Source organism: Entelurus aequoreus, linkage group LG01, assembly GCF_033978785.1.
Source record: "Entelurus aequoreus isolate RoL-2023_Sb linkage group LG01, RoL_Eaeq_v1.1, whole genome shotgun sequence".
NCBI lineage: Eukaryota > Metazoa > Chordata > Actinopteri > Syngnathiformes > Syngnathidae > Entelurus > Entelurus aequoreus.
The window spans coordinates 67,536,646-67,555,089 of record NC_084731.1 but is presented as its reverse complement, the minus strand read 5'-3'; the positions used below and the strand labels follow the sequence as shown (position 1 = coordinate 67,555,089).

Here is an 18,444-nt window from a genome sequence, read left to right as displayed (position 1 = left end):
CCCATACTCTCTGAGCACTCCCCACATGACTTCCCGAGGGACACGGTCGAATGCCTTCTCCAAGTCCACAAAGCACATGTAGACTTGTTGGGCAAACTCCCATGCACCCTCAAGGACCCTGCCGAGAGTATAGAGCTGGTCCACAGTTCCACGACCAGGACGAAAACCACAATGTTCCTCCTGAATCCGAGGTTCGACTATCCGGCGTAGCCTCCTCTCCAGGACACCTGAATAGACCTTACCGGGAAGGCTGAGGAGTGTGATCCCACGTTAGTTGGAACACACACTCCAGTTCCCCTTCTTAAAGAGAGGAACCACAACCCCGGTCTGCCAATCCAGAGGTACCGCCCCCGACGTCCACGCGAGGCTGCAGAGTCTTGTCAACCAAGACAGCCCCACAGCATCCAGAGCATTAAGGAACTCCGGGCGGATCTCATCCACCCCCGGGGCCTTGCCACCGAGGAGCTTTTTAACTACCTCAGCAACCTCAGCCCCAGAAATAGGAGAGCCCACCACGGAATTCCCCAGACACTGCTTCCTCATAGGAAGACGTGTTGGTGGGATTGAGGAGGTCTTCGAAGTATTCCCTCCACCGATCCACAACATCCGCAGTCGAGGTCAGCAGAACACCATCCGCACCATACACGGTGTTGACAGTGCACTGCTTCCCCTTCCTGAGGCGGCGGATGGTGATCCAGAATCGCTTCAAAGCCGTCCGGAAGTCGTTTTCCATGGCTTCTCCGAACTCCTCCCATGTCCGAGTTTTTGCCTCCGCGACCGCTGAAGCCACACACCGCTTGGCCTGTCGGTACCTGTCCGCTGCCTCCGGAGTCCCATGAGCCAAAAGAACCAGATAGGCTCCTTCTTCAGCTTGACGGCATCCCTCATCGCCGGTGTCCACCAACGAGTTCTAGAAAAACCGCCACGACAGGCACCAACTACCGTGCGGCCACAGCTCCAATCAGCCGCCTCGACAATAGAGGTGCGGAACATGGTCCACTCGTACTCAATGTCCAGCACCTCCCTTGTGACATGTTCAAAATTCTTCCGGAGGTGGGAATTGAAACTCTCTCTGACAGGAGACTCTGCCAGACGTTCCCATATATATATACACAGTACAGTGGCGTGCGGTGAGGTTAATGTCTGGTGAGGCACTGCATCCTCACAGTCAGATTTACAAACATATGAACCCTAAATAGTATCTTATTCACCATGTGATTGGCAGCAGTTAACGGGTTATGTTTAAAAGCTCATACCAGCATTCTTTACACAACTGTAGCACACAAAAAAGCACATTTAATAAAAAAAAACATTATTATGGTCTTACCTTTCTTGCTGGACATCCACACAGCCAGCCTTTGCGTGTGTACCACGCCGTTTGAAAAGAATGGGTCTTCTGTCCCGAAGTCAAAAACAAACCTTTTAGCTCCGGCGTTGGTCTACCTTTAATTATTACCTCCTGCTTCGATTGAAAGTCCAGTTTAGAAAACTGTTTTATGTTACATATGTAATCCTCCATGTTTTTAATAAAAGTCCAGGCGAGAGGAAATAAACAAATGACTTGCAAACTTTTTTTTTTTTTTTTCCTTCTGCGGCGAGGAATGATCGGGATCACTACCGCCCTCTACCACCAGGAGGCCGGATTACTGCGAGCCTCAGACAGTATGTTTTTTGCAGCAGTTTTATGAATGCTCAGCGCAAGAAATACGTTACACACATACAGTTGTTGACAAAATACACTGTACATTATATACCTCAGCTAACTAAACTATGCCATAGCTTAGTTAGCTGATGTAATTCATATAGCAATACAGTCTCACTGCACAGCAGCTCAGCAGTTAGCCGAGTCATTGCGCACAATCCATGTTGAGGCACAAATCAGTGACGTGCCTCAACTGGCTGCTGATGCCTCAACCGTCTCTTCTCAGTATTTGAACGGCAAATGTGAAAATAAAAATAAAAATAATCTAAAACTGGTGAAGTTAAATAGAAAAGAACTTTAGTATAATCACTGGATACATAAAACAATTTAATACATTTCTTTTTCTTTTTACATTTTTTTCTTTCCATGATGGCAGGTGAGGCCCCGCCTCCCCTGCCTCTAGTGACTGCACGCCACTGGTAGGAGCCACTTTCCCCAGTTTCCAATATCACAATGGCCGCCGCATGATATCATTTTTCAGTGTGCGGTTTGAAGTACAATTTTACTTTAAAAATAGCCAAAATAGTTTTAGAATTTTCTGAATATATTATATTGAATATGTAATATTTTATTTTTTTCTATAGTTTTGACTGATGTATAAAATATTACCAAAATAAAATGTTGCTGCCATTTTGTCTCTTATGTTCTCCTGTCCTGTATTGATGGTCGTTATGGCAATGTCAGGTGACCATGGACGACTTCGAACTGTCCTGCAAAGGTATCTATCGCGCTTTAACCATCAGAGAGAAGTACATGAAGTTGGCCTACCAGCGCTTCCCTGGCACCGCCTCGCAGTACTTGCGCGACATCGAGGGAGACACCTTCAAGTTGGAGGACCAGGTGCAGCCAGGTGAATGATATACTCTCAACATGAATTTTATATGCTCTCAATATTAGCTAACATGAATCATATATACACTCAATATTATCTTACATGAATTATATACTCTCAATATTATCTAACATGAATTATATATACACTCATTATCTAATATGAATTATATGCTCTCAATATGATCTAACATGAATTATATACTCTCAATATTAACATCAATGATATACTTTCAATATAATCAAACATTAATTTTATATACTCCTAATATTATCTAACATGAATTATATACTCTCAATATTATTTAACATCAATTATATACGTTCAATATGATCTAACATTAATTTTAAATATTCTCAATATTATCTAACATCAATTATATACTCTCAATATTATCTAACATGAATTTGATATACTCTCAATATTATCTAACATGAATTATATGCTCTCATTATTACCATACCATACCATACCAACTTTATTTATAAAGCCCTCTAAAAACAACCACTGTTGAAGAACAAAGGGCTGTACACCACAAAGAAATACAGGCAAAGAACAGACTAAAAAATAACATTTAAAACAGAAGTAAATTACATATTGAAAAAGCAAATACAAATTATTCTAAGAACAATTTGTTAGATAAAAAGCAGTTAAAAAGTTAAAAAAGTTAAAAACAGTTTAAAGTCTCATGCTGGGTTGAAAGCCAGTGAATAAAAATGGGTTTTAAGAAGGGTCTTAAAAGTAGCCAAAGAAGGGGCCTGTCTCACATGGAGAGGGAGATCGTTCCAGAGTTATCTGACATAAATTAGATATACACTCAATATTATCTAACATGAATTTTACATACTCTCAATATTATCTAACATCAATCATATATACTCTCAATACTATTTAACATGAGATATATGTACTCTGAATATTATCTAACATGAATTATATACGTTCAATATTATCTAACATGAATTATATATACTCGATATTATCCAACATGAATTATATACAGTATATATATATATATATTCAATATTATCTAACATGAATTATATATACTCTCAATATTATCTAACATGAATTATATATACACTCAATATTATCCAACATCAATCATATTTAATCTCAATATTATATAATATACTCAATATTATCTCACATTAATTGTATATATATTCAATATTGTCTAACACGAATTATATATACTCTCAATATTATCTAACATCAATAAAATACTCTCAATATTATCTAACATCAATTATATATACTCTCAATATTATCTAACATCAATCATATATACTCTCACTATTATATAACATAAATTATATATACTCTCATTATCTAACATAAATTATTATATACTGTAAGATAAATTATATATACTCTCAATATTATCTAACATAAATTATATATACTTTCAATATTATCTAACATGAATTATATGTACTCTCAATATTATCTAACATGAATTATATATATATACTCTCAATATGATCGAACATGAATTATATATACTCTGAATATGATCTAACATCAATAATATACTCTCAATATTATCTAACATGAATTACATACTCAATATTATCTAACATCAATAATATATGCTCAATAATTTTACTGTTAATTTTTTTTCCAATGTAGTTTTCACGTCGCCGCCAAAGAACGGTGAAGACCCCTTCGACACGGCCGACCTCCCAGAGACCCTGGACTACGTGGCTCGCATGAAGGATGGTCTGATCTACGTTTACGATGACGCGGACGCCGCCGACAAGCATCGGCCCAGAGACCTGCCCTGTCCCGACTACAACTCCTTCATCGACGACATGAACTTCCTCATCGCGCTCATCGCACAAGGACCCACGTGAGCCACTGCGAGTCCTCGTTGAAATCTTTAATATCGTACAAAGTTGTAATGTTGTCACGCACAAAAAAGTGTTAATTTTAGCAGAAATTTGTCGGAATTTTACGAGAAAAATAGCGTTACCAACTTTAACGTAAAACAACAACGTGACTACTTTAATACAAATTTTTTACACATTCTTTTAACTGTAATTTAGCGTTATTCTGGAAATATAACTACTTCAAACATTATGTCTTTGGTTTCTATCGTACAAAGTTGTAATGTTGTAAGTAAGTAAATTTGATTTATAAAGCGCTTTTCACAGATAAAATCACAAAGCGCTGTACAAAACATAGGTTGTCACGCAGAATCCTGTTGGAATTTTACAGGAAGATTGTGTTACCCACTTACGAAAAAAGACAACGCAACTACTTTAATTACATTTTTTTACATATTCTTTTGACGGTTATTTAGCGTTATTCTGGAAATATAACAACTTTTAACGTTATGTCTTTGGTTTCCATCGTACAAAGTTGTAATGTTGTCACGCAAAAATGATGCAGAATGAAGGAGTATTACGTAAAAAACGTTGGCATAGTCTGATTTTTTGTTGTTGTGAAAAAAGCCCAAAATTCCAATTTTAATGGAAATTTAAAACGCGACGACTTAAACCTCATCATTCACACATTTTTTTGGAATTATGCTTTTTGAATGGCGTCACAATTTATTTTCGTAACACTACAAAGTATTTTTATAAAAATGTTGTTCTCGAAATATTGATATATAATTCTATCGTACAAAGTTGTACTAGCATGAATAAAGTGATAATGTTGCAGAATGAGGGAGTATTACGTGAAAAACGTTGGCATAGTCTGATTTTTTTTGTTATGAAAAAAGTTGTAATATCCCAAGCTTAAATTATAATTTTGACAAAAATTTACAATGCGACGACTTAAACCTCATAATTTACGCATCTTTTTGAGTGGCATTGCAATTTATTTTCATAACAATACAACAGTTTTCTATGAAAACATTTTATTCCTGAAATATAACAACTTTTCGACCGACTACTTCAAACTCATAATTTACGTTTTTTTTTTTTAATTGGCATCTCAATTTATTTTTTACAACAATGTATTTTCAAAATATAACGACTTTTCTTTTAACGCTATGTCCTTGTTTTCTATCCTACAAAGTTGTATTTACATGAATAGAGTGATAATGAGCGGGCAGCACGGTGGCACAGGGGTTAGTGCATGTGCCTCACAATACGAAGGTCCTGAGTAGTCCTGAGTTCAATCCCGGGCTCGGGATCTTTCTGTGTGGAGTTTGCATGTTCTCCCCGTGACTGCGTGGGTTCCCTCTGGGTACTCCGGCTTTCTCCCACCTCCAAAGACATGCACCTGGGGATAGGTTGATTGGTGACACTAAATGGTCCCTAGTGTGTGAATGTGAGTGTGAATGTTGTCTGTCTATCTGTGTTGGCCTTGTGATGAGGTGGCGACTTGTCCAGGGTGTACCCCGCCTTACGCCCGTGTGCAGCTGAGATAGACTCCAGCATCCCCCGCGACCCCAAAAGTGACAAGCGGTAGAAAATGGATGGATGGCTGGAGTGATAATGTTGCAGAATGAAGGAGTATTACGTGAAAACGTTGGCATAGTCCGCTATTTTGTTGTGAGAAAAGTTGTAGTATAAGTTTAAAGTCTTCACCTTAACAAAAATTAACACCACGACTAATTCTCATAATTTACGCATTTTTTTGAGTGGCATCACAATTTATTTTCTCCAACAAAGAAACAAAGTAGTAACGTTGTTACATAAATAAAGGATTTGTGGTCATGTTAGCAGAACAAAGTCTGAATTTTATGAGAACATTCTGAAAAAAGTTGTGATAACACAAACCTTAAATCTTTATTTTAACACAATGCGACAACTTTGATCTTGAATTTTTTTTAATTGCAGTGTTGAAGTTGATTTTGAACGTGTACACAGTTTCGAAATCATACGTCATATTTTTGACATGTATTCATTATTTTCTCTTTACATCATGTCCGAAAAGGAGTAGGAAGAAGCAAAACTTATTTAGTCCTACTACTTTTTACTTCATAGCAATTACTAACACTTTTTTGTACTTCCTGTTCTCAATTTGTCCACAAGTTATAAAGTTGTAGCGTTATTACCTGAATAAGTGATAGCTAAATGAAGTCAGAATATTACGATAAAAAATATACTATGGTCATATTACTTTTGGAAAAAAGTCATAATATGACAAACTTAATATCCCAACAAAATTACAACGCGACTACTCAAATCTCGTAAATTAAACAAAAACTTGACTTTTTTTGTCTTGAAATTATTATTATTTTCCTCTATGGCCCTAAACCTTGGAACATTATTGTTGTCACTTTCTAATAATAGAATGGCTTTTTGTCGTTAAAACTACGAGGGTATTTTCCATTTGTCGTTGTTTGCAGCAAGACTTACTCCCACCGGCGTCTGAAGTTCCTCATGTCCAAGTTCAACGTGCATGAGATGCTGAATGAGATGGAGGAGATGAAGGAGCTGAAGAAGAATCCTCACAGAGATTTCTACAACTGCAGGAAGGTCCGAGCCCACCATTACAGTTTTTCCCGTTGGCAGCCAATCAGAGTGACTACACCTGCAGGTCTTTCCTTTTGGCAGGTGGACACCCACATCCACGCTGCGGCCTGCATGAACCAGAAGCATCTCCTTCGCTTCATCAAGAAGTCGTACCGTGTGGACGCCGACCGCATAGTCCACAGCCTGAATGGACGTGACATCACCATGAAGGAGCTCTTTGAGTCGCTCAACCTGCACCCTTACGACCTCACCGTGGACTCGCTGGACGTTCACGCCGTACGTTCACCTCCAGCGGTTGCAGGACTGGTGCTGCGATATTACGAGAAGGAAGCTTCTTTCGCGTCACGACATATCGTAGCAATTGGCGGGTATTGTGCAAGTGTGCCCCCTAGTGGCTGTGAGCAGAAATACATTGATAACATTACAAGAGTAAAAACATTTTCTTTTTAGAAAAAAAACAAGTGAATTTTTTTTCTGAGCAAAAAGTCTTTCAAAATATTTTTAAAGATTTTTTCCCCCCATTCTTGTAACATTTCAAAATGTTTTCCCAGTAAAAAAAACATCGTTCTCGCAACAGTCCAATGATTTTATTCCGTAACATCGGGTCTTTACCATACTCTTGTAAAATTCTGGCAACTTTTCTTGTAACGTTACGATTATTGGCTGTCAAAAAAACGTCAACTTAATTTATTTGTGCATCATTCCTACTTTTTAAAATTAACTTCCACAGTAGAGCATACTTGTTATTTGCAATATTCCGACCAAAAATATTGTATTAGCAAAAAGGCATCTTAATATTTTATATATATATATATATATATATATATATATATATATATATATATACACACACACACACACACACACACACACACACACACACACACACACACACACACACACACACACACACACACACACACACACACACACACACACACACACACACACACACACACACACACACACACACACACACACACACACACACACACAGTCGTGGTCAAAAGTTACACCTGTAAAGAACAATGTCATGGCTGTCTTGAGTTTCCATTAATTTCTACAACTCTTATTTTTTTGTGATACTATACTATACTACCACCACCATGAATGACGGTAAGAATGTTTTGCTGCCAATGGAACTGGTGCTTTACAGAGAGTAAATGGGACAATGAAAAAGGAGGATTACCTCCAAATTCTTCAAGACAACCTAAAATCATCAGCCCGGAGGTTGGGTCTTGGGTGCAGTTGGGTGTTCCAACAGGACAATGACCCCAAACACACGTCCAAAAATGGTAAAGTAATGGCTAAATCAGGCTAGAATTAATGTTTTAGAATGGCCTTCCCAAAGTCCTGACTTAAACATGTGGACAATGCTGAAGAAACAAGTCCATGTCAGAAAACCAACAAATTTAGCTGAACTGCACCAATTTTGTCAAGAGGAGTGGTCAAAAATTCAAGCAGAAGCTTGTGGATGGCTACCAAAAGCGCCTTATTGCAGTGAAACTTGCCAAGGGACATGTAAGCAAATATTAACATTGCTGTATGTATACTTTTGACCCAGCAGATTTGCTCACATTTTCAGTAGACCCATAGTAAATTCATAAAATAATCAAACTTCATGAATGTTTTTTGTGACCAACAAGTATGTGCTCCAATCACTCTATCACAAAAAAATAAGAGTTGTAGAAATTATTGGAAACTCAAGACAGCCATGACATCATGTTCTTTACAAGTGTATGTAAACTTTTGACCACGACTATATATATATATATATATATATATATATATATATATATATATATATATATATACACACACATATTTTTTTTGTAAAAACAATTTGTAGAAATTCAAATTTTTTTGCGCAAAAAGTTTTCAAATATTTTTTCCCATTCTCATAGCATTTCAAAATGTTTTCCCTGTAAACATACAGCGTTCTCGCAACAATCCGATGATTTAATTTTTTAAACCGTAATGTTATAACTTTCTCTCTTAACAAAATACAAGTCTATTGTAATTTTTTTATTTTTTTCAGAGATAAAAATGTCACTTTGTTCTTGCTACAATCAATCAGGACAAAAATGTTAGCGTATTCCTGTAAAATTCTGTCTTTCTGGAAAGGTAACACAAAGAAAAGAGTCTTGACCTTGTGAGACCAAACTAGTCTTGTTACATTTTAAGAGTTTGGACTCTTCCCCTGGGCCCCCCGCTGAGTCACTGACGATAAACCGTGAACCAAAGATGGCCATTAATGGTGTTTCTGTTTGTGGCCATAGGGCCGGCAGACGTTCCAGCGCTTTGACAAGTTCAACGCCAAGTACAACCCGGTAGGAGCCAGCGAGCTGCGGGATCTCTACCTGAAGACTGAGAACCACATCAACGGAGAATACTTTGCCACCATCATTAAGGTCCTCCACATCCGCCCTTGATGTTTGTCGGTCCAAACCAACCCTATTTCCCACCGAGCAGGAAGTGGCCCACGACCTGGAGGACGCCAAGTATCAGTACGCCGAACCGCGACTGTCCATCTACGGCTGCACAGCCGCCGAGTGGAGCAAACTGTCGGGCTGGTTCGTCAAGCACCGGGTCTTCTCTCCGTACCTGAAGTGGATGATCCAGATTCCCAGAATCTAGTCAGTCCTGGGCGACATGTTCCTCGCTCTGTATTATTTGTCACTGACGTCTCCTTCTGCCTTTAGCGACATCTTCAGGGCCAGGAACTTTGTGCCCCACTTTGGAAAGATGTTGGAGAACATCTTCCTTCCTGTCTTTCAGGCCACAATCGACCCAAAGTCCAATCCGGACCTCAGCATCTTCCTCAAGCATGTGAGCTCCACCAATAGTCCATCGCATGAAAATGCCCTCCAATTTGGGGCATTTATGCAAGGGTGACCAAAGTGCAGCCCGAGGGCCTTTTACGGCCCACGGCAGGTTCTAAACATACCATTCAAAAATAGATCAATACAAAAACTGAAAAAACTAAACAGGTAACGAGAAAAAGTTGTAATGATGATTTTAATAACACAAAGCTGCCATGAAGGCTGCTTTTTTGCTTTAAAACGGTCATTGCTCCAAAAATAATAATGCATCCAAATCAATGTTATGAATTATTGATATATTTACGTTTCCAATTACTTTACATGAAATATTACACTTAAAAATATTTTCTGTTTGCCATCTTAAAAAACTTCAATGTTTTTACTTATAAATCACGAGTGTCTCAAAGGGTTGCACAAGCCACAACGACATCCTCGGCTCAGATCCCACATCAGGGCAAGAAAAAACTCAACCCAATGGGATGACAATGAGAAACCTTGGAGGGGACCGCAGATGTGAGGACTTACTTCACATCTAATATTGCACTTTTAATTATTTTTTGGAGAAAAATATTGCATATTTTGTGTGTTTGCATTGTTAAAAAACTTAGTTTTAGTTTTACAAAAAGGGCATTTAAAATACAAAAACTTAAAATATATAAAAACTTATAATCAACAGATAGATCTGAAGTTATCTAGAGATTTACCTGTTGAAAGTTAAAAAAAGACTTATTTTGAACACTTTTAGGACCCTTTTGGATCCCAAATAATTTTAGTGGGATTTTTTTTTTAAACTTGTCATTGCTCATAAGATAACAATGCATCAAAATCAATGTTGTTATGAATTATTGACATACCTAAGGCTCTAAATACTTCACATGAAATATTCCAATTCGAAATATATTTTGGGGGAAATATTCTATATTTTGTGTGTTTGCATTGTCAAAAAACAAAGTTTTCTTTGACAAAAAAGGGCATTCAAAACCTTAAAAAAAACATAAAAACTTCAACAGATGCAACTGAATATGATCGAGAGACTTGAGTGTCCAAAGTATGGAAAAAAATAGGTTTTAAAAATAAGTAATGCTTTTTTTTTTTTACTTTCCACGTTTATGTCTGTAGGTCAACTTCAGATCTATCCATGAGTTTTTATTATATTTTCCATGTTTTTTCTGTTTGTTTTATGCCCTTTTTGTCCAAGAAAACATTGTTATTCATATGGCAAACACTTGTCCAGGGTGTACCCCGCCTTCCGCCCGATTGTAGCTGAGATAGGCTCCAGCGCCCCCCGCGACCCCGAAGGGAATAAACGGTAGAAAATGGATGGATGGATGGCAAACACACAAAATATGCAATATTTTCCCCAAAAATATTTCAAAGTGGAATATATAATGATGCATTAAATAGGTCAATAATTGTAACTGCCGGCCACAAAATGGCCCCGGCCCGCACTTTGGACACCATTGCCCTAGAGTATAACTTCAAAAAAATGTGGTACATTTCTTACGCACGTGAAAACCTCTTAAAGATCTATTAATTTCATTGTTACGATGAAAGTAATCATTTTGTGCAGAAACTTCTCGTATCGATTTGGACAATTACCAGGGAAAAATGTAAAGTTATGGTAAACTGTTTTTATGAGAATTAAAAAATACTTAGGAAAAAGTTGTTGTGACAGTAAAATCAAACTCTTCTGAAGAAAAAAGATGGAATGTTGCAACGTGTGTAGTTTTTTTAAATGATGTAATCCCTCGATTATATACATTTCTGTATGGAAAATAAGGAACATTTTTGTTTGGATAAAATGTCTGTAATAATGACAGTTATAATGTCAAACTAACATCAAAATACAGTGGATAAAATAGGCTAACAATTACTGGTAAAACCAGGAAAATGTTTATATTTACGGTATACTCCTTGTAATGTGACTATCAGAAAGTAATTAGTCACTGAGAGTGGAAAGCAGGGTTCTGTCTGACACGCTGGGTCCAAGGATGCAACATGAAGTCATTACTGCTGTTTTGAGGGTGATTTATTTTCCCTTTTGAGTAAAAATACAATACATTACATTCAGATGGTTTGTGGTCCCTTTGTGGTCCTTTTGCGTTCTCTTTGCGACCCCTTTGCGGTCAACAGAAGTAACGGCACCCAGGTTCACACTCTCTCCATACAAGCCAAACAATTCACAGAGAGGTGCAGGTGTTATATATTCAGCAATCAGCCCCACACACACTCCGCCCACACACATAGCCACACCCACTATCCCAGGTGACAAGTGAGAAACAAATCCCTGCCTCTACACTCCTTTTGTGACAGAGAAAGTCGTGTTATGGCAATATTATTTTGTGTTACCCCCACTATAAATAGCATACATTGTCTTTAATGCTTTTCTTGCTAACGTCATTGTTGATATCGTGACTTATTTCTCATAGCGCTTATTAATAGCAGCAGGATTACAAATTGCAAACGTTCTTAAAAAAATGCATTCCTGTTTTTTCCATTGGCAAAAATAGAGCCATATTACCATTTGTGTTATTGAACTATGCGGTGATCGATCGAATGCACCACAGTGTTTAAATGGAATTTGCCAGAATAATTGAAAATAAATTGCAACGACAATAACGTGCGTGCCACAATCAGCGTGTGCCGTCTGCCGCGTAGGTGACAGGTTTTGACAGCGTGGACGACGAGTCCAAGCACAGCGGTCACATGTTCTCCACCAAGAGCCCCAAACCAGAGGAGTGGGACTTGGAGAAGAACCCGTCATACACGTACTACATTTACTACATGTACGCCAACATCGCCGTGCTCAACCAGCTCAGGAGGTCAGTGACACACCTTTTATGTTCAAGCGTTTTCTCTTGTTTGCACACTTGTTGTTGATCAGTGTGGGTGTTGACATTTTTGTTGTTGATGATCAATGTTGTATTGGAAATTGTGTAATCAAGCAGTCAAACAAAATGGTCTCTTTTAATTTGTTTGAAAAAACTTTTAAATTTCAAAAAGCACATGTCACTATCATAGCAAAGTATGTAAGAAATATGCAACAGGAAGTATTAACGTTATTCCTTTTAAGCTGAATACAAGTTGGGAGGGAGGGAAGGAGGGGGTAGGCTCAGTGTGGAGGGGGGAGGGAGCATATGACGCAACTCAGTGGAGACAATGGCTCACTGTTTAACTGGAATGAAGATAGCAAAGTAAGTAAGAAGTGTGCAACAGGAAGTATAACGTTATCCGCTGTACGCTGAATACAAGGTGAGAGCATACTTGCCAACTTTGAGACCTCCGAATTCGGGAAATGGGGGTGGGGGTGGGGGGTTGGGGGGGGCGGAGTTTGGTGGTAGCGGGGGGTGTATATTGTAGCGTCCCGGAAGAGTTAGTGCTGCAAGGGGTTCTGGGTATTTTTCCTGTTGTGTTTATGTTGTGTTACGGTTTGGATGTTCTCCCAAAATGTGTTTGTCATTCTTGTTTGGTGTGGGTTCACAGTGTGGCGCATATTTGTAACAGTGTTAAAGTTGTTTATACGGCCACCCTCAGTGTGACCTGTATGGCTGTTGATCAAGTATGCATTGCATTCACCTATGTGTGTGTAGAAGCCGCATATATTATGTGACTGCACCGGCACGCTGTTTGTATGGAGGAAAAGCAGACGTGGCCTTTAAAAGCGGGGCCTTTAAGGCACGCCCCCAATATTGTTGTCCGGGTGGAAATCGTGAGAAATTCGGGAGAATGGTTGCCCCGGGAGATTTTCGGGAGGGGCACTGAAATTCGGGAGTCTCCCGGGAAAATCGAGAGGGTTGGCAAGTATGGGTGAGAGGGAGGGGGTAGGCTCAGTCTGGAAGGGGGAGAGAGCATATGACGCAACTCAGTGGAGACAATGGTTCACTGTTTAACTGGAATGAAGAAGACGAGAAGGGAGACGAGAAACTTTCACCGTGAATCACGCGGACATGCTCGTTCTCTGGTCCCGATGTGCTTTTCACAGAAATACTGCAGTCTGTAATGGATAGTGCAAGGATACATACATGTTTTCTATTACAATCTGAGTGTTGGGTGTGGATGTTTATGTTGATTGTTGATGTTGATGCTTATGTTGAGTGTTGATGTTGAGTGTTGATGTTGATGTTTATGTTGAGTGTTTATGTTGAGTGTTTGTTGAGTGTTGATGTTTATGTTGAGTGTTGATATTTATGTTAAGTGTTGATGTTACTGTACATCATTGGCGTTGTTAGGCCTATTTTAGGGGGGCTCGAGCCCCCCTAAAATAGAAATATAATAGAAATAGAATAGAAATTTTAAAATAGAAATACAATAGAAATTTCATTTCAGTAGGCCTTTAATAACATAGAGGCTAATGCCATGACTTTCATTGTGTTTCAGTGTAACTTGAAGGATCATGCAAGTAATTGTTGTTGATGCTGTAAACAAAATGTCACTGTGCAAACCCATGTTTGTTGTTGTACTGAACACAGATTGAAACTAAACCGATTGAAATAATAATAGTAACAATGAATAATTTCAAAGTCTTTGTTAGCCGTTTGTGAAGTTTTGTGCTCGTGCGCTACGTTCACTCGCATCCTGCATCTCCTGGGGGCTAAGCCCCCCCTGTCCTTAAGAGCTAGTGACGCCCCTGCTGTACATACTGCAGTTTATAATGGATAGTGCAAGGATTGTTACGTAGGGGGCACATGGCTGCACTGGTAGTGTTCCCTCCAACGCAGAAAACAAGCTGGAGCGGCGTGCCGGTAGGATTAAGGTTTTAATTATTTTAAGGCAGGATCAAAAATACAAAACTGAGGACGCTAGTGATGGGTCCGGCAACACCGATGCATCGGCGCATGCGTCGAGCTCATAGAGCGATACCCTGTGTCGGTGCGCGTATCGCTTTTAGAAAGTCACGTGACCGAACACGAGCTGTTTTGGTCACGTGACCGCTCATGAGCTGTTCTGGTCACGTGACCGCTCATGAACTGTATCGCACTGACGCCTGCGCGCCAAACTGTGTTTATTAGGAAGCGGCGCAATGCGTGTTGTTGACGAACACCGTTAGGGCCGCTTGTTGTCACTGTCACTCAAAGTTGCATTTCAAAATTACACAGAATAAATGTGTTTATTTTGTTTAGAATTCAGATGGGTTTGATTTGGTGCGCGGCATATATTGGCTGTGCGGCGCACGGTGTGCACGGAGGACGCTTGAGCACTGCGCAATTGCGCAGGCGCGCACCTTAGAGGGAATGTTGCTCACAGGGCACAGAGGAGGCGTCAGTGCGATACAGTTCGCGTATCGGTCACGTGACCAAAGCAGCTCATGATCGGTCACGTGACTTTCTAAAAGCGGTACGTGCACCGACACAGGGTTTCGCTCTATGAGCTCGACGCATGCGCCGATGCATCTGTGTGGACCCATCACTACTGTTACTAGAGAAGGTACAGGGATGACGGCGTGGCGAAGTTGGTAGCGTGGCTGTGCCAGCAATTGGTTACTGGGGTTCAATCCCCACCTTCTACCATCCTAGTCATGATACATGTTCACATTATTTGACTGTATCTAAAAAATATATTTTTATTTAAATGAAGATATGAAATAATCCTAAATGAAATACAATGACTTGGTTTATATTATTGTATATACTAGGTCATAATATCAGTGTCAGTTGAGTCGGTCCATAGGTTGCCTGTAGGGATTTTTAATGTCCAGCAGATGTCAGTATTTAGTGACACAGTATCGACACAGTATCAATACAGTTTTGCAATGTGTCGAAACGCTTCATGAGGCCTCATCAACCCATCACTAGAGGACGCTATCAAGCGTGGAGCTAAAAAAAAAAAAATCTCACCAAAGGTGAAAAACAAGGGATGCGAGTGTGTAGAAAAATCACTAGAGCGAGGCGAAAAACCAGGAGAACATTTGCCTAAAGCAAACATTGACCCAGCAACTAATGCTGGGTGACAGAAAACTATAAAGGGGAGTGATTACCCAAAACACCTGGTGGGAACACTAATTGCTAAACAAAGACAGGTGAGGAGAATCAGTGCCCATGGAAACCAACAGTAAACAGGGAAAGAGGGTGCACCCAGGAAACAGACTAAAACAGGAAAACTACCAAACATAAATCATGCTATGACCCGGGTGACTAATCATGACAAGGATACTTACATGTTTTCCATCACAATCTGAGTGTTGAGTGTGGATGTTTATGTTGAGGGTTGATGTTCAGTTTTTATGTTACTGTAAGTATTGCAGTTTGTAATAGATAGTGCAAGGATACTTACATGTTTTCCATCACAATCTGAGTGTTGAGTGTGGATGTTTATGTTGAGTGTTGTTTATGTTAAGTGTTTATGTTGAGTGTTGATGTTTATGTTACTGTAAATATTGCAGTTTGTAATGACATAGTGCAAGGATACATACATGTTTTCCATCACAATCAGAATGTTGAGTGTGGATGTTTATGTTAGGTGTTTGTTGAGTGTTGATGTTTATGTTGAGTGTGGATGTTTATGTTAAGTGTTTATGTAGAGTGTTGATGTGTATGTTAAGTGTTTACATTGAGTGTTGATGTTTATGTTGAGTGTTGATGTTTATGTTAGGTGTTTATGTTGAGTGTTGATGTTTATGTTTAGTGTTGATGTTTATGTTAAGTGTTTTTGTTAGTCCATCCATCCATCTTCTTCCGCTTATACGAGGTCGAGTCGCGGGGGCAGCAGCCTAAGCAGGGAAGCCCAGACTTCCCTCTCCCCAGCCACTTCGTCCAGCTCCTCCCGGGGGATCCCGAGGCGTTCCCAGGCCAGCCGGGAGAGATAGTCTTCCCAACGTGTCCTGGGTCTTCCCCGTGGCCTCCTACCGGTCGGACGTGCCCAAAACACCTCCCGAGGGAGGCGTACGGGTGGCATCCTGACCAGATGCCCGAACCACCTCATCTGGCTCCTCTCGATGTGGAGGAGCAGCGGCTTTACTTTGAGCTCCTCCCGGATGACAGAGCTTCTCACCCTATCTCTAAGGAGACTCCACCACCCGGCGGAGGAAACTCATTTCGGCCGCTTGTACCCGTGATCTTGTCCTTTCGGTCATAACCCAAAACTCATGACCATAGGTGAGGATGGGAATGTAGATCGACCGGTAAATTGAGAGCTTTGCCTTCCGGCTCAGCTCCTTTTTCACCACAACGGATCGATACAGCGTCCGCATTACTGAAGACGCCGCACCGATCCGCCTGTCGATCTCAAGATCCACTGTTCCCTCACTCGTGAACAAGACTCCGAGGTACTTGAACTCCTCCACTTGGGGCGAGCTCTCCTCCCCAACCCGGAGATGGCACTCCACCCTTTTCCGGGCGAGAACCATGGACTCGGACTTGGAGGTGCTGATTCCCATCCCAGTTGCTTCACGCTCGGCTGCGAACCGATCCAGTTCCACGACCAGGACGAAAACCACACTGTTCCTCCTGAATCCGAGGTTCGACTATCCGGCGTAGCCTCCTCTCCAGTACACCTGTATAGACCTTACCGGGAAGGCTGAGGAGTGTGATCCCACGATAGTTGGAACACAACCTCCGGTTCCCCTTCTTAAAGAGAGGAATCACCACCCCGGTCTGCCAATCCAGAGGTACCGCCCCCGATGTCCATTCGATGTTGCAGAGTCTTGTCAACCAAGACAGCCCCACAGCATCCAGAGCCTTAAGGAACTCCGGGTGGATCTCATCCTCCGTGCCACAGAGGAGCTTTTTAAAGGCCTACTGAAATGAATTTTTTTTATTTAAACGGGGATAGCAGATCCATTCGATGTGTCATACTTGATCATTTCGCGATATTGCCATATTTTTGCTGAAAGGATTTAGTATAGAACAACGACGATAAAGTTCGCAACTTTTGGTCTCTGATAAAAAAAAGCCTTGCCCCTACCAGAAGTAGCGTGACGACACCGGAGGAAGGACTGCTCACATTTTCCTATTGTTTACACCAGCAGCGAGAGAGATTCGGACCGAGAAAGCGACGATTACCCCATTAATTTGAGCGAGGATGAAAGATTTGTGGATGAGGAACGTTAAAGTGAAGGACTAGCGTGCAGTGCAGAACGTATCTTTTTTCGCTCTGACCGTAACTTAGGTACAAGGGTTCATCGGACTCCACACTCTCTCCTTTTTCTATTGTGGATCACGGATTTGTATTTTAAACCACCTCAGATACTATATCCTCTTGAAAATGAGAGTCGAGAACGCGAAATGAACATTCACAGTGACTTTTATCTCCACGACAATACATCGGTGAAGCTCTTTAGCTACTGAGCTAACGTGATAGCATCAGGCTTTACTGCATATAGAAACAAAACAAATAAGTCTGGAAGGATAGACAGAAGATCAACAATACTACCAAACTCTGGACATGTAAATACACGGTTAATGCTTTCCAGCTTGGCGAAGCTTAGCAATGCTGTTGCTAACGACGCCATTAAAGCAAACTTAGCTACGGAACCTCGACAGAGCTATGCTAAAAACATTAGCTCTGCACCTACGCCAGCTCTCATCTGCTCATCACGACCCGTGCTCACCTGCGTTCCAGCGATCGACGGTACGACGAAGGACTTCACCCAATCACTGATGCGGTTGGCGCCCCGGAGACGGAGGAAGTCAAGGTGAGGTCGTTCGGCTAGCGCGTCTG

General features: G+C 40.4%; 1 protein-coding gene across 1 annotated transcript in view; it reads left to right on the top strand.

The window, feature by feature from the left end:
* Positions 1-18,444, top strand: part of ampd1 (adenosine monophosphate deaminase 1 (isoform M)) — a 71,374-nt gene that overhangs the window by 43,353 nt on the left and 9,577 nt on the right. Inside the window, exons 5-12 of the mRNA XM_062056918.1 lie at positions 2,387-2,552; positions 4,167-4,386; positions 6,841-6,970; positions 7,049-7,243; positions 9,247-9,378; positions 9,440-9,603; positions 9,670-9,796; positions 12,448-12,611. Coding sequence (XP_061912902.1) covers positions 2,387-2,552; positions 4,167-4,386; positions 6,841-6,970; positions 7,049-7,243; positions 9,247-9,378; positions 9,440-9,603; positions 9,670-9,796; positions 12,448-12,611 — 1,298 coding nt within the window. The remainder of the gene's footprint in view (positions 1-2,386; positions 2,553-4,166; positions 4,387-6,840; positions 6,971-7,048; positions 7,244-9,246; positions 9,379-9,439; positions 9,604-9,669; positions 9,797-12,447; positions 12,612-18,444) is intronic.